We start from the raw sequence: 17,407 nt of genomic DNA, 5'->3' as shown, positions 1-17,407 counted from the left end.
AATTGTTTTCAATGAGTGGTTAAAGGTAGCAGGTACCAGTTTTGGTGTACCAGAACATGTGTCCCACGCAGAAATTTTGTTATAGTAAAGCATTGAGGTATATAATTGCATCATGTGGACTAAAAAAATAATTGAATGTAAATTCTAGGCTAGTATACTACACAAGTAAGTAGTTGCATACACAGGTTGGGGATTTCCTTCACACATGGGTCCAATCAGATGTCAAAATTGTGGTCTCCTCACTTGACGGCATCCAATCAAAGTAGTGAAAATATTCATTTTTTTGTAAACAAAAATATCTTGAGATTTTGATGGTAAGGATAGGTTCGGACAATGCTCTAATTCACTAAATATCCTTTATCTCTTGAATTTTGCCTAAAATTCTTGTCGGCTTTTAGCAGGATTCTGCAGGTGAGCAATAGATTGGTATCAGAGCATCACATTTTTTGCCTTATTTACAATGCATTTATAAATTTTTAAATCTCCATGCAGGACAGACACCCACATTTAAAGGTTTTCTATATATTTACATAAGCACGCACACATCTTGGTTCCTTGAAACCATACATTTTATTTGTATATAAGCTTGAAGGAATTTTCAAGAAAATAAAATCATAAATCCATGAAATTCTAAAGATTTATTGTAAAATAACTGGTTTCTGCCACCTTAATTAAGCCTTAACATGATTTTATAATATCACAAAATGTGCCTTTTTAAAAGTTCTACATGTGGGTGGTATTATATTTGTTTTATTCATAGTCAATGTATAGGTCTGTTTGCAAGCAAATAGTTTTTACATGGATTTTAAGAATTATCAAATATCAAGACAGATAACTCTGTATTCCAATACAAACAATGACATTCAATTGATTTGTTTTGAAATGATTATGTTCACCACACTATGGTTTTATATCATAAATTATATAGAAATAGCAATTACAAAGAGAGAAAACAGTAAAACAAGCCTCAGCATAGTACTAGAAAAAGCTGATTCTACTGTATATTGCCTGTTATAATGATTTATTTCATATGATATGTACATTTTCTTATTTATTGACTTTTTAACCATGAATATATGAATTCTTCTTTTTTTATAGCTCTACTACAAAGTTGATACAGTAGGACAGATTACAGAAATAAGAAAACTGGCTTTTCTCATCAGCAATAGTGTGGCAATTCTAAAAGTTCAACATGCGGCCTACACAGCTAGCTCATGTGGAGAAGAGATATGAGACTGGTTGCGAATAAATGTACACTTAGTTAAGTGCATCATGGATCTACAAAGTGAAATATATGTACCAAAAATATTAGTTTATTCATAACTAAGCCTTTTTCAGCACTGCAGTCAATAGAACAATGATAGTGACAAGAATTGAGACTATTTCATACCTCAAACTATGGGAAAATACTTCTTGAGATCAGTTGTAAGTGGTTTTATATCATGCATGAAACAATAAACTAAAGTAGTTTTAAACACTGTTGGATAATTTGTACACTGTACCAGAAAACTGACACAATAAAAGTTATTAAATATGAACACAATCATTTTTTTCTAATTTTTTGGCATTCAAAGCAGTATGACGGCAAAAGACACAAATATTGCTATAATAAATTTGGTCTTACAAAACCTATAAATGTTTTTTTTTGTGCTGTAACCATATGAAATGCATGTATTTTTAATGGTTAATAACTCAAGAACTCAATCAGACTAAAAAAATGTAAATAAATTGTTTTCAATGAGTGGTTAAGCCTTAACATGATTTTATAATATCACAAAATGTGCCTTTTTAAAAGTTCTACATGTGGGTGGTATTATATTTGTTTTATTCATAGTCAATGTATAGGTCTGTTTGCAAGCAAATAGTTTTTACATGGATTTTAAGAATTATCAAATATCAAGACAGATAACTCTGTATTCCAATACAAACAATGACATTCAATTGATTTGTTTTGAAATGATTATGTTCACCACACTATGGTTTTATATCATAAATTATATAGAAATAGCAATTACAAAGAGAGAAAACAGTAAAACAAGCCTCAGCATAGTACTAGAAAAAGCTGATTCTACTGTATATTGCCTGTTATAATGATTTATTTCATATGATATGTACATTTTCTTATTTATTGACTTTTTAACCATGAATATATGAATTCTTCTTTTTTTATAGCTCTACTACAAAGTTGATACAGTAGGACAGATTACAGAAATAAGAAAACTGGCTTTTCTCATCAGCAATAGTGTGGCAATTCTAAAAGTTCAACATGCGGCCTACACAGCTAGCTCATGTGGAGAAGAGATATGAGACTGGTTGCGAATAAATGTACACTTAGTTAAGTGCATCATGGATCTACAAAGTGAAATATATGTACCAAAAATATTAGTTTATTCATAACTAAGCCTTTTTCAGCACTGCAGTCAATAGAACAATGATAGTGACAAGAATTGAGACTATTTCATACCTCAAACTATGGGAAAATACTTCTTGAGATCAGTTGTAAGTGGTTTTATATCATGCATGAAACAATAAACTAAAGTAGTTTTAAACACTGTTGGATAATTTGTACACTGTACCAGAAAACTGACACAATAAAAGTTATTAAATATGAACACAATCATTTTTTTCTAATTTTTTGGCATTCAAAGCAGTATGACGGCAAAAGACACAAATATTGCTATAATAAATTTGGTCTTACAAAACCTATAAATGTTTTTTTTTGTGCTGTAACCATATGAAATGCATGTATTTTTAATGGTTAATAACTCAAGAACTCAATCAGACTAAAAAAATGTAAATAAATTGTTTTCAATGAGTGGTTTAAGCCTTAACATGATTTTATAATATCACAAAATGTGCCTTTTTAAAAGTTCTACATGTGGGTGGTATTATATTTGTTTTATTCATAGTCAATGTATAGGTCTGTTTGCAAGCAAATAGTTTTTACATGGATTTTAAGAATTATCAAATATCAAGACAGATAACTCTGTATTCCAATACAAACAATGACATTCAATTGATTTGTTTTGAAATGATTATGTTCACCACACTATGGTTTTATATCATAAATTATATAGAAATAGCAATTACAAAGAGAGAAAACAGTAAAACAAGCCTCAGCATAGTACTAGAAAAAGCTGATTCTACTGTATATTGCCTGTTATAATGATTTATTTCATATGATATGTACATTTTCTTATTTATTGACTTTTTAACCATGAATATATGAATTCTTCTTTTTTTATAGCTCTACTACAAAGTTGATACAGTAGGACAGATTACAGAAATAAGAAAACTGGCTTTTCTCATCAGCAATAGTGTGGCAATTCTAAAAGTTCAACATGCGGCCTACACAGCTAGCTCATGTGGAGAAGAGATATGAGACTGGTTGCGAATAAATGTACACTTAGTTAAGTGCATCATGGATCTACAAAGTGAAATATATGTACCAAAAATATTAGTTTATTCATAACTAAGCCTTTTTCAGCACTGCAGTCAATAGAACAATGATAGTGACAAGAATTGAGACTATTTCATACCTCAAACTATGGGAAAATACTTCTTGAGATCAGTTGTAAGTGGTTTTATATCATGCATGAAACAATAAACTAAAGTAGTTTTAAAAACTGTTGGATAATTTGTACACTGTACCAGAAAACTGACACAATAAAAGTTATTAAATATGAACACAATCATTTTTTTCTAATTTTTTGGCATTCAAAGCAGTATGACGGCAAAAGACACAAATATTGCTATAATAAATTTGGTCTTACAAAACCTATAAATGTTTTTTTTTGTGCTGTAACCATATGAAATGCATGTATTTTTAATGGTTAATAACTCAAGAACTCAATCAGACTAAAAAAATGTAAATAAATTGTTTTCAATGAGTGGTTAAAGCCTTAACATGATTTTATAATATCACAAAATGTGCCTTTTTAAAAGTTCTACATGTGGGTGGTATTATATTTGTTTTATTCATAGTCAATGTATAGGTCTGTTTGCAAGCAAATAGTTTTTACATGGATTTTAAGAATTATCAAATATCAAGACAGATAACTCTGTATTCCAATACAAACAATGACATTCAATTGATTTGTTTTGAAATGATTATGTTCACCACACTATGGTTTTATATCATAAATTATATAGAAATAGCAATTACAAAGAGAGAAAACAGTAAAACAAGCCTCAGCATAGTACTAGAAAAAGCTGATTCTACTGTATATTGCCTGTTATAATGATTTATTTCATATGATATGTACATTTTCTTATTTATTGACTTTTTAACCATGAATATATGAATTCTTCTTTTTTTATAGCTCTACTACAAAGTTGATACAGTAGGACAGATTACAGAAATAAGAAAACTGGCTTTTCTCATCAGCAATAGTGTGGCAATTCTAAAAGTTCAACATGCGGCCTACACAGCTAGCTCATGTGGAGAAGAGATATGAGACTGGTTGCGAATAAATGTACACTTAGTTAAGTGCATCATGGATCTACAAAGTGAAATATATGTACCAAAAATATTAGTTTATTCATAACTAAGCCTTTTTCAGCACTGCAGTCAATAGAACAATGATAGTGACAAGAATTGAGACTATTTCATACCTCAAACTATGGGAAAATACTTCTTGAGATCAGTTGTAAGTGGTTTTATATCATGCATGAAACAATAAACTAAAGTAGTTTTAAACACTGTTGGATAATTTGTACACTGTACCAGAAAACTGACACAATAAAAGTTATTAAATATGAACACAATCATTTTTTTCTAATTTTTTGGCATTCAAAGCAGTATGACGGCAAAAGACACAAATATTGCTATAATAAATTTGGTCTTACAAAACCTATAAATGTTTTTTTTTGTGCTGTAACCATATGAAATGCATGTATTTTTAATGGTTAATAACTCAAGAACTCAATCAGACTAAAAAAATGTAAATAAATTGTTTTCAATGAGTGGTTAAAGCCTTAACATGATTTTATAATATCACAAAATGTGCCTTTTTAAAAGTTCTACATGTGGGTGGTATTATATTTGTTTTATTCATAGTCAATGTATAGGTCTGTTTGCAAGCAAATAGTTTTTACATGGATTTTAAGAATTATCAAATATCAAGACAGATAACTCTGTATTCCAATACAAACAATGACATTCAATTGATTTGTTTTGAAATGATTATGTTCACCACACTATGGTTTTATATCATAAATTATATAGAAATAGCAATTACAAAGAGAGAAAACAGTAAAACAAGCCTCAGCATAGTACTAGAAAAAGCTGATTCTACTGTATATTGCCTGTTATAATGATTTATTTCATATGATATGTACATTTTCTTATTTATTGACTTTTTAACCATGAATATATGAATTCTTCTTTTTTTATAGCTCTACTACAAAGTTGATACAGTAGGACAGATTACAGAAATAAGAAAACTGGCTTTTCTCATCAGCAATAGTGTGGCAATTCTAAAAGTTCAACATGCGGCCTACACAGCTAGCTCATGTGGAGAAGAGATATGAGACTGGTTGCGAATAAATGTACACTTAGTTAAGTGCATCATGGATCTACAAAGTGAAATATATGTACCAAAAATATTAGTTTATTCATAACTAAGCCTTTTTCAGCACTGCAGTCAATAGAACAATGATAGTGACAAGAATTGAGACTATTTCATACCTCAAACTATGGGAAAATACTTCTTGAGATCAGTTGTAAGTGGTTTTATATCATGCATGAAACAATAAACTAAAGTAGTTTTAAACACTGTTGGATAATTTGTACACTGTACCAGAAAACTGACACAATAAAAGTTATTAAATATGAACACAATCATTTTTTTCTAATTTTTTGGCATTCAAAGCAGTATGACGGCAAAAGACACAAATATTGCTATAATAAATTTGGTCTTACAAAACCTATAAATGTTTTTTTTTGTGCTGTAACCATATGAAATGCATGTATTTTTAATGGTTAATAACTCAAGAACTCAATCAGACTAAAAAAATGTAAATAAATTGTTTTCAATGAGTGGTTAAAGCCTTAAGGTAGAGACGGACGGGTATCACATGACCTATTATAGCACGTGCATTTTGCGTAATTAAAATCGGTTCCGATTCTTTTTTTACGCAATCCGTAGACAAGATAAACAACAAAATGGCAGACGACCGCGACCGCCTTCGTGTTCGCGGTCGGTTTATTAGGAAAGACAGATTTAAAAAATCCACAAGGATGGACTCTTTAAATGAGAGTGGTAATTTGATTCAATGGGGAGACCATGAATACGGTTCGAGGGGAGAAATGCCATCGGAACCGACAAAAGAACAGACACCGGTATTAGTTGAAAACATTGCCTCGAATGTTACGGTTTCAACTGATATCGGACAGAGTAAAAACATCTCATGGAATGAAGGCAGGAGGGTTGTTGAGTTGGAAGTTCTAGCGGAACAACTCTTCTGCAACAGATGCAACACCCCACTCCATCTGAAGGATATAGTTGGTGAAATGAGGTAAACAATAATTTTCAGCACCCCTTCATTTTTTACAAAACTATGTAAACCATGTGAAGTTTGTAGGAATATGATTGCAATTCACCTTCAAATATGTCCTGCTGTCAGAAATCATTACAATTTTTCTCTCAATCTAAACCCTTGTACTTTGTAGGAAATACATAATTATTTGGACTAAGGCAAGCTATGAAAAATCAAGTTAGATTTGAAACATTCCTCAGTTCCTGGCATGTTATATAGCTAACCCTCAGTATTAAGATATTAACAAATATAATGCCTACCCATGTTAAAATGAGCATAGAGCATGTCATGAAATAATTCATGTACAGTGCAGTCCGGTGTATCCGTGCACCTAAGACTTACGAATTTACTTCATTCAACTGATAAAACTAATAATTGGATAATATTGTGTGAAGAAATTCATAACATACTTTTATTTCATAAAATCTTCTGTTTGCATGTTTTCATTCTCTAGATTTTGTGTAATGTGTGTCTAAAATTAGGGAAACCCCTGTTCTGAGAGTTTCTCCAATGTCCAGTGAGTTCGTGCATGCCTTCCAAAAATAGCTTATTTTAAATAAAGGGAAGATTTTATACTACGAAATATAGCTGAGTTTGAATCAAATACACTGCCAAGGATGCAGAGAAAAAATTATTTCAATCTGATACAAGTTTGACTTAAATAAAACAAATTTTATCTTATGATGTATTTTTTAAATGGAAAATGGCCAAATATGGCAAATCACAGGATTGCAGTTATTATTTAACTCTTGAACTTATCAATTTTGTTCTTTTTCATCCCTTCGGAAGGCTAAAACAATAACAAGAACGATTTTGTTTGTGTTACTGTGTTGATATGACAAAATCAGCTAATGTGCGATATCACGGACCGCGCGGACACCGGGGACTCCACTGTAATTATTTCTTAATTTTTCTATGCTATATGGGTTTTACTCATTTTTTGTAGGCCCTGGCTGACCTAATATCCTGTAGTTGTTAAATTCTGCATCATTTGGTCTCTTGTTGAGATTTGTGTAGATGGTTGTTTTACTGGAAATCATACCACATCATATATAAATAAAATTTTGTTTCTTTCCTCTTCCCTTATATAATGCAACCTATATATATAACTACCCAACAAAAATGTCCCTACAGACCCTACTCAAAATATTTTGTTTTGACATTCTTAATAGAAATAGTTCTTTTCTTTCAAGTCTATTGATAGACTATGATACATGTAGATAATAAAAATGTAAATTTCTTGACATTTTGGTAAACTTCCCTTCATAAATACAACATAAGTTATTTTTCCTACATGAACCTTCAGGTACATTATTGTATACATGTATGCACCTACCCAGTCCCTGTAAATATATTTTTTGTCTGAAAGGGGAAACAACATATATTTTAAGTTTGGCCTCCCGATAAACCAAAATGATGTAAGCTACTGTTCATTATAATAACTATATCAAATTTTTATCTTACAGGTACGGCTTAGGTAGTCTTTTGGAGGTGGCATGTCAGATATGCTCTGGTATGAAACTGGTATCTACAGGCAAGCGGAATGAGAAAGGAGCATTTGATATTAACTCAAAAGTCGCTCTTGGTAAGTGCAAAAAGCTTTAATATTTTGTACTTCATTTATCATTCTGACATGTACATTTTGTAAATGTTTCTAAAGTAGTTTCTTTCAAACCCATAAAAAGGGTAATAGGTGTTGAAATTTTGGTACTGTGTAGTCTTATTTTTTATTTACAGTGTTACTTACACCAATGATTTCTAACATGTCTATAAAGCATCAAATTGACTTATGACTTGTTGTTACATGCATCTTTATTATATTTACAATTGTCTGTATTTGGATCACGCGGCCGCCTCTATTGTGCTATTTCGAATAAACTATTGAATTGAATTGAATAAAGCTTACAGTGTAGCTATTACAAATCACTGCAGTGGCTGTACATATGATATATTGTTCTTTCTTATTAAAAACTTGCCTAACGTAAAACTAAGAAAAATATTTCATCTTTCCCAGGACAACATTTTTTATTCTATTTTTAGAACACTATTTTTTAACTCAGAGGATATTTGGCATCTTTCAGAAAAGAAAATCCTATCTTCATAACCTCACTAGCATGACTAGTTAGTAAACAGCAACCAATAATTTATTTTATGTATGGGCTTAAATTGATTTTAAGTAAGGAAGTTCTATTTTCTTTGTAATTCTGCTTGAACATTAAAAAAGTCATAATGAATTATGGTATTGAGTTACAAGTAGGTAATAGCGCTATCAATTGTCACCTGCTCTTTTATTGATTTGTAATTGATTTGATTGATAAAGATATGTATATGCAGTATGTACATGTAGGTAGTAAAAATTAATAATTATAGTAAATTATAATGATTTCAGCAATGATGCACTCTGGAATGGGTCCTGATCATGTTGTGAATTTTCTCAGCACATGTAACATACCCCCACCTGATCCTAAGACACTGAAAAAGAAGGAGAAATGCATAGCATTGTCACTTATTGATGAGGCATCTGATTCCTGCATAACTGCTAGTGCAGAAGAAAAAGCTATTTCTCCAAGTGATGAATTAGAATGCAGTTTTGACGCTGGTTGGCAAACAAGAGGCTCTGGTTGGCAATATAACAGTAACACAGGTATCAAGTCAACATCAGCAATATTATACATGTAGAAATAGCAATTGAGGAGTTTATTGATGTGTAAATGCTTCTGAGTTGCTTAGAAACTGAATCAAGTCGGAAGGAAATGATGTAAAACATGTGTGATAATTAATTTTATTATACTTCACGTTAAAATGCCATATTTTGATTGGCTAATACGAGGGTGTCATTCTACTCTATCACATAGCTGAGAGGGTGACAATTTTTTTGAATGTTACCCTCTCGTCTAAACCAATCAAAAATCGACAATTTAAAAAACAATGGATTGAATTTACATCAAGTAGTTCAATACAATGCTTAAGTATGTTTTGGATCAAATTTTATTATTTAACTGTCAAAATAAAAATAAAAACATCTTGTTGTTTATGTCTAATACTCGTAACGTTGTTATGTACGTGACGTCATAGAAAATCCTTTTAAAAGACAAAAACGGTAGGACGTTCAGTATAATAAATTAAATAACACATAGCTGAGAGGGTGATAGAGCAGATTGGTACCCCTTGAAAAAGCATTGTCAGACAATGTTTTCTCGGGGTACCAATCTGCTCTATCACCCTCTCAGCTATGTGTTATTTATATACTGTCACCTTTACACATCAATAAACTTGTCCAAAATAACTATTTAGGTTTCAACTATGAAAATAATTGGTACATATAGGTTTACCACTGTCCCTCTGTATATATGTTTCCTTTCCTCACGATCATGGTTAAGTTTTTTTGTTTAGGGTCATATTCAAACTACTTTACATGGTAGACCAATATACTTGTTCAAAAGATTTTCCATAGGAATAACTAGTAGAACTGTACATTTGGGTTCACTAAAATATAGGCCATTCTATCCTACAGTAATCTGTTTCTGTTAAGTATTAAAAAGAAGATGTGGTATGATTGCAAATGAGACAACTCTCCACAAGAGACAAATCACAAAGAAATTAACAACTATAGGTCACTGTGCAGCCTTCAACAATGAGCAAATCCCATACAACATAGTCCACAAATGGTCAAGAAATGACAGTGTAAAACAATTCAAACCAGAAAACTAACAGCCTAATTTAAGGTCCAATTCTCAGCAACTATTTTATTTCAATGAACTTTGGTAATAAGTTAGATTTTGATATTCTAACAGAAACAGATGTCAGATGTACCCGCTATATTGGAATTTTTAGGTTTATTTGCAACTTACGGCTCAACAGCCAAAAAAGCTAAGCAAAACTCATATTTACATCTGTGTCATATATTTTTTAAAGAAATAATTCATGGGGCTTCAATTAGTTCAATATATCAAGATTTTACCATGGGTTGGCTGGAACTTGGCCCTTATGACCAATATTTTAGCGAGGTGTAAAATGTTGGCGTAAAGGGACAATGCATATGACGTGGGAGTAAAATTTCAGACATTATTCATGTATTTTCATTTTTGAATATAATTATCAGAAACTGTTTTTAACCTTTTCTAATGTGCATAAGAATGACATGGACTTTGTATTTTTGCAGGACATTCCAGTCTAGTTGGTGTAAAGACTGGTAAAGTTCTAGACTATGATGTAAGAAGTAAACTATGCAGTATATGCCAGCATCATTTGGGAAGAAAGGAAACAGTTCCAAATCATCAATGCAACAGTAATTGGCATGGTACACAAACAACATTTTTTTTTAAATGTCTTTTTCAAGCAAAATCCAATAACGATGATTTAGGTTAATCCAGATTTCTGTGAGAAGGTCTCCTTATCCAGGATCTGTTTTAGTTTATGCAAATTCATCATTCCAACAACAATAAGAATATCACAAGGTGTGACCATGACTAGCACCTACAGACAATTTTTTATAGCGAACACTCAAAATGGCAATTGTCCTATAGTATGCCCGCCTCTAACAACTTTTGTCCCCTATATATCTGGAGAATCATTATGATTTCATACATTGGTTTTAGTTGACAATTAATGTCCATAATGGTAAAGATACAAAATATTTTCCACTCATAATTCACAGCAGGCCCACAAAGTTTCATCTGAATGAGTCTAGTTTTAATTATAACAGTTACAAAAAACCCAACTTTTTTTTTTCATTGAAAAAAGGACAATGATATTTAGTTTATGGTTACATAGTCATAACACCGCCTTATGGCTATGCGCTCACAAACCAAGTATGTATGTTGACCATATCCCAACAGGGGCAGATTCAGCCATTTTAAAAAGGGGTTGGGGGGGGGGATTCCCAACCCAGGGCAAAGGGGGGGAGGGGTTCCAACTATATGTCCCCATTCAAATGCATTCATCGTCTAAAAAAATAAGTGGGGTTCAAACACCCTGGATCTGCCACAGTCATAATGTCAAACAACTATATAATTTTTTAAGTTACTTGTAAAAAAAGGGAGATGAAATATGTTTCAGTCATCTTAAATAGTTCTTATAAATGTAAGTAATTGTAGTATTTACAATGTCCTTTTTTGTTACAGGATCAAGTAAAGCCATGGAGCCTGACATGGCTTTATCAATGGTTACTAGGATGGACAACAGAGGGTGCACAGTCGGCATAATTCACGCAGACAATGACTCTACAACATCATCCAGGCTAAAGCAAAAGTTTGCAAACATAAAAAAAAGAGACGATAAAAACCATGTCAAGAAAAATCTGTCGAAACAACTGTATGCAGCAGCAAATAAGTACAAAGAGCTGAAGGGGAAAGGAGTCATTCCATACATACTTAGATGTTATATGTATGCCATAAGTTCAAACCAGTCAAAGGAGAATGATCTTTGTGAAAGATTAGACAGTATAGTTCCTCACCTATTTGGAGACCATTCAGGCTGTTCTGGGGATTGGTGCACATATTCCAAGCAACCAGAAACTTACAGGTTTAAATTTAACTAAATTTAAAGGATGTTATACATATAAAAGAAAGTCTTTTAAATGTTTTTATTATGAGTGATATTATGTCAGAACAAAATTTAAGTTTGGGAGCTGTTCTCATATTGCTATTTCAAATGCTGACAACCAATTTTGTCATAAAACTGCAGAAAAAAACAATATACAATAAAACAAGTACATCCTCTCATTCTATAAAGCAAATAAAATTCCAATAATTTTTTTTTAAATAATGAAAAAAAAAACGTTGTTTTCAGGTTAGGGCTGTTCCAGAAAATACTATGCCCCCCCCCCCCCCACCCTTTAGTACCCTGTACACCCTTCGGCTCTGCCTCAGGGTGTTAAAATATCCTTACTACAGATATGAACTTAGATAACTTATGGTATAGCATCATTAACTAGGACCTCCTAAATAATTTACAGACAATAAAATGACTTGTAAAGATTTCTTGAAGAACAATTTTTCCTGGAATTAAACAACAATTGTGTTGTATTTGAATATACTAGTATACTTGCTAATGGACTATTCCATCCGTGATATTATTATCACAAAATTAGTTTTCCGGTAACATACATGTAAAAATTGAAGACCAAATATTCAAATACAACACAGTTTTTGTTATGCACATTTACTCTTTATTTTTAAAGAAATTTATATATTTTATAATTTTGAAATGTTATCTGCTGCACAGTGCAAAAAACTTCATCCAACAGGTTCTTCATCAGTTTAACCCCCTGAGGAAAAGGTGAGGTTGTCCAATCAAAATCCTTGTTATAAAAAAATGCATTACAATTCATAATGAATAACACACAGTTCAGCAGCTTAAGGAATATTCAACTATGTAACTAAGTGGTAAATAAAATTGTACAGTTTAGATCTATTTGAAACATTGCCATAAATCAACATACATATAAATGTATGACATTTCAACTATTTTCTTTTTTATCATTTCAGATTTAAACATCTCCCAAAAGGTGAACCATTGTCAAATGAAAACCTGCGTAAGCAATTAGAGACAATGACAGAAAATTACAAGAAAAGATCAAGCCAACTTGTAGATTTAGGCTCAACACAGAGCAATGAAAATTTCAACAATATAGTGGCAAGCAAGGCTCCAAAAAATAGGTCAGTAACTAAAAAAAATTGATTATAACCTTTCAGTAACATCCAGCCAAACAAACATAGCAATAAAGAATAGAGGTCTTTCATTTTTGAAGGGAGATGATTGCTGTTTGTCCTTCAAATGAAAATTGACTATTTAAGAATTTTTTATCTAAATTAGCAGAATTCTATTTTTAAACTATGATCAAATGTAAAACAATCCTTCATTTTGATAGCATTGTATAAACAAAAAATAACCAACAGTGCAAACAGTTAAATATAAACTTAAGTTTCATTTTATTAAATTAATTATAGTATAACTAATCGCCGTATTTGAATATCTAAAATAAGACAACGCGTGACCGAACGACGCATGGATTAAACGAGTGCGCAGCACGAGTTTAATCCATAGCGGCGTTCGGTCACAAGTTGTCTTATTTTTGATTATTCAAATACGGCGATTAGTTATACTTTTTATTACATTGGCTAATGGCTTTTTTTTTTATGAAATTAATGTAGAAAATGTAAGGAACTATATTATTTTCCTACGCATTCACAATTTGTTTTGCTCCGACGTTATCGACGTCTTGACAACGCCTATTGTTGTATGACGTCAGAGAGTGAAATAACCACGATTATTTCACATGTGAAATTATCGGTTTTTATTCAACTGGGAAATCAATGTAATTCATTGCAACCAATGTAATAAATTGTGATATTAGGGGGCAGGGAATGGCAGGTGGCAAACTCCAAAACCTCAAAAGATATAATTTAAAAATTCAAAAACTGATATGAGATCTTATGAAACAAAAGTATACATTTCAAAAATATTTGAAGAGTTATTCCCTCTGAAAAGTTTTATAATAATTATTATACCCCCGCTCCGCTTTGAAAAAAGGGGGTATACTGTTTGAACTCTGTCTGTCCATCAGTTTGTCTGTCCGTCTGTCTGTCAGACCCATGAATATTTTTCGTTACATTTTACTTAGGAGCTACAATACAAGGATTTCTGAAATTTAGTTATAGGTTTTATACAAGTCTGCTATACTGTGTGAGGCGTTTCCAGATTCATCACTTAACAACTTCCTGTTTACCGAACACTTGCATATTTTTACACTATTAAAATTATCCACTTGCAGTGGTGGTATCATCAGTGAGTAGTAGCTCGCAGTTTCACTTGTTTTAGCTAGTTTAAATTTCTGACAGCTGCTTTACAATATTAACTTTAAAATGACTGAAATTTGTGAAATTTCTTTTTGTAGATCATATGGTGGAACCAGCTCATTAAAAGCAAGAGTTTCAGCTGCAGTTCTTCAGAAGAATGAAGGTTATACCTGGGTTAACAAGGTATTGTGTTACAGCTTATATATTATAAATAATGTGTATTTCCTCTTTCATCTTACCCCATGTAACATAAACATAGTATAATGGTTGTGACCTGTCAATTTAGGTTTCTCAACAATAATTTAAAAACTGATACAGTGATTTTTGCCAAATTTGATGCAAAGGTGAATGACCTTACAAAGGTGATCAATTTCAAATTGGAAGTTATTGTATTTTTTTAATCAACTTTTTCTTAGCAATGTTTGTCCACACATACCCTGGTAAATGATGTTAATTTGGTTTTTAATTGTTTGAATATAAAGCAGTGTGTGGTTGACCTTCATGCGACCCGATCTAAAGGTTAAATATAGAATTTAAGGGGATGGTTATGTTTTTTGTCATCTAAAACATTTCTCACTAGTTTACCTTGTTTTAGGTTAACAAGAAAGCATTGTTGTCACCAGGCACAATCTCTGTAAGAGTTGGACAGAGGATTGACAGAAAGAGACTCTGGCAAAAGAAGAATAGCTCCTCAGTTCTTTTCAAACGTGACAGATTTAAAAGAAAGGTAAAACTTCATGGCATATAATTAGTCAAATTAATGACAGCCATATAAATAAAAAACAAAGGATATGGGATATCAAGTACATTTACAACAAAAGACACACAAAGCGAAGGAACAGCTCTTTTATTGCGATTCTTCATCCCAAAGTTACACTAAAGCCTCAACACGGACAAAATTCTCACCTCACTGCAAATTATTTATAATTTGTATACCCCCGCTTTAAAAAAGGGGGGGGGGGGGTATACTGTTTACCCTCGGTCTGTCCTTCCGTCAATCTGTCAGTCAGTCAGTCCGTCCGTTCCCATGATTATTTTTCGTCGCATTTTTCTCAGGAACTACAATACAAGGATTTCTGAAATTTGGTTTCAGGGTTTATCTAAGTCAGCTTTACCTTGTGATGCGTTTTCAGATTGATCACTTGTCAACTTCCTGTTGACCGAACACTTGTATGATTTTACACATGATAGCCAAGTTGAAAATTTTCATCACATTTTTCTCAGGATCTACAAAACAAGGATTTCTGAAATTTGGTTTCAGGATTTATATAAGTCAACTATACCGTGTGATGCGTTTTCAGCAACAACTTCCTGTTTCCCGAACACTTGCATATATTTACACTACTAATATTATCCACTTGCAGCAGGGGAATCATCAGTGAGCAGTAGCTCTCAGTTTCACTTGTTAATAATACATACATATATGATTGAATTCTAAAATTGGAGACATATTTAGCCTGTTTCTCAGATATGAAGTGCCTTATTAGGTCATCAAAATTTTTATTTATCAGTGCAGTACCCTCTGCTGTATAAATACAGGTATATCGATCTCGCTTCCACAAAATGTTTTGAAGTGATAATTTCAATGTGGATAGGAAAGAGGGCTAAGAATAGGTGGTGTGTGTCTTTAAAATTGAGTATATCAACTGTTGTACAATTGAAAGCATGATGTGGCATATATAAATATGCACTTGAGTCAATTTCAACATAGTATTCATTGAATAATAATACATTGCTACTATTTTGTTGAGTGTATTTTCTGTGGTATATTATTTTATTTTATTATTTTTATAACACTTGTTATATATCTTTTATTGTGTGTGTATTGCATATGTTATTGTTTATAATAATATTGTCTGTATCATATGCCCTCCTGGGCCCTAATTTGGAAAATAAATATATTCCATTCTATTCTATAAGAGAAGTTATCTCAATAATGATAACACCATAACTTTAAAATATATAAGCACAGGGACATGGTGAAACTTACGTGAATTTTGTTAAATTGTAAAAAGGGTAAACTATAATATAAATTGACAAAGACAATAGAAATTGCAATTTTGCCAAAAAATAGAAAACAAGATGATGACAGTTGAAAAGAATGATATGGTTATTAAGAGTTATAACCCATTTATTTTACAAAGTACATGTAACAATACAACCAGGTATAAACAAAAAAAAAATATGTTCTTTTTGTCTTTTTCTAGAATAAGAAAACCTTTCAACAAATTAAGGCAGCTGTTATAGAAGGAGAAACATATCAACCACAAATTGAAGAAAATGTGTCGGTAAGAGACATTGAAAAAATTCCAACAAAATATTCTTTGGAAGGCATAGACAATTATATTGTTTTTGATTTAGAAACAACTGGGTTATCAAGAACCTCTGATATTACACAAATATCAGCATATGATGGGACAAACATGCTAAATCTGTATGTGTCTCCACGACAATCTATTTCATCAAAGGCCAGTGATGTTACCGGTATTACTTTCTCTTTTGAAAGAAACCAAATGTATTGCCATGGTGTTCCAGTTGAAAGTGTTTGTATTAGAACAGCCTTACTTCAACTAATTGAAATGATACAGAAAAAATCTCGTCCTGTGCTTGTTGGTCATAACATCCATTCATATGATGTTCCTGTACTAAGAAATTTGTTGCACGAGTTTAATCTGCTGAGTTCTTTTGATGACCTAATTTATGGATGCATTGACACTTTGAAAATTGCAAAACGTGAAATACCAAAAGCTGATGTTCTAAATTATAAGCAGCAAACATTAGTTCAAAAGTTTCTGGAGATTGTTTATGATGCTCATAATTCTGAGGAGGATGTTAGAAGTTTATACAAACTGTTCCATCTGAAGCTGAAACAGACATGTTCTGGAAAGGATTTATTTCCATTTAATTATTTGTCAATTGTAGAGGGTTTTTCTAGTGTCATTGTTAAAAAGATTATTTCTAAAGACACTGCAAGGAAACTGTCCTGCACAGGTCTCAACCTTCATCACCTGGAACTTGCTTACAAAAGAAACAATGACGATGGCGTAAAATCCATCATGCAGGAACAT

General features: G+C 31.8%; 2 protein-coding genes and 1 long non-coding RNA gene across 3 annotated transcripts in view; all 3 read left to right on the top strand.

Annotated features, from left to right (window-relative positions):
- Positions 1-1,075: 1,075 nt before the first annotated feature.
- LOC134720872 (uncharacterized) lies at positions 1,076-4,956 on the top strand. Its single transcript, XR_010107809.1, has 4 exons — positions 1,076-1,425; positions 2,173-2,499; positions 3,248-3,574; positions 4,323-4,956. It is a non-coding gene; the product is annotated as an uncharacterized LOC134720872 (long non-coding RNA).
- A 1,124-nt stretch (positions 4,957-6,080) lies between these two features.
- Positions 6,081-12,256, top strand: LOC134720869 (uncharacterized). Its single transcript, XM_063583423.1, has 5 exons — positions 6,081-6,519; positions 8,007-8,125; positions 8,930-9,184; positions 10,703-10,840; positions 11,664-12,256. The coding sequence occupies exons 1-5, from the start codon at positions 6,167-6,169 to the stop codon at positions 12,077-12,079; spliced, it is 1,281 nt and encodes a 426-aa protein (XP_063439493.1). The 5' UTR covers positions 6,081-6,166; the 3' UTR covers positions 12,080-12,256.
- Positions 12,257-13,037: 781 nt separating this feature from the next.
- Positions 13,038-17,407, top strand: part of LOC134722369 (DNA polymerase III PolC-type-like) — a 45,120-nt gene continuing 40,750 nt past the window's right edge. Inside the window, exons 1-4 of the mRNA XM_063585985.1 lie at positions 13,038-13,199; positions 14,438-14,522; positions 14,935-15,066; positions 16,547-17,405. Of these exons, the coding sequence (XP_063442055.1) occupies positions 13,093-13,199; positions 14,438-14,522; positions 14,935-15,066; positions 16,547-17,405 (1,183 nt within the window). The 5' untranslated portion in view covers positions 13,038-13,092. The remainder of the gene's footprint in view (positions 13,200-14,437; positions 14,523-14,934; positions 15,067-16,546; positions 17,406-17,407) is intronic.

Source organism: Mytilus trossulus, chromosome 6 (genome assembly GCF_036588685.1).
Source record: "Mytilus trossulus isolate FHL-02 chromosome 6, PNRI_Mtr1.1.1.hap1, whole genome shotgun sequence".
In the NCBI taxonomy this organism is placed as follows: Eukaryota; Metazoa; Mollusca; class Bivalvia; order Mytilida; family Mytilidae; genus Mytilus; species Mytilus trossulus.
This window is presented reverse-complemented; position numbering and strand designations above follow the sequence as displayed.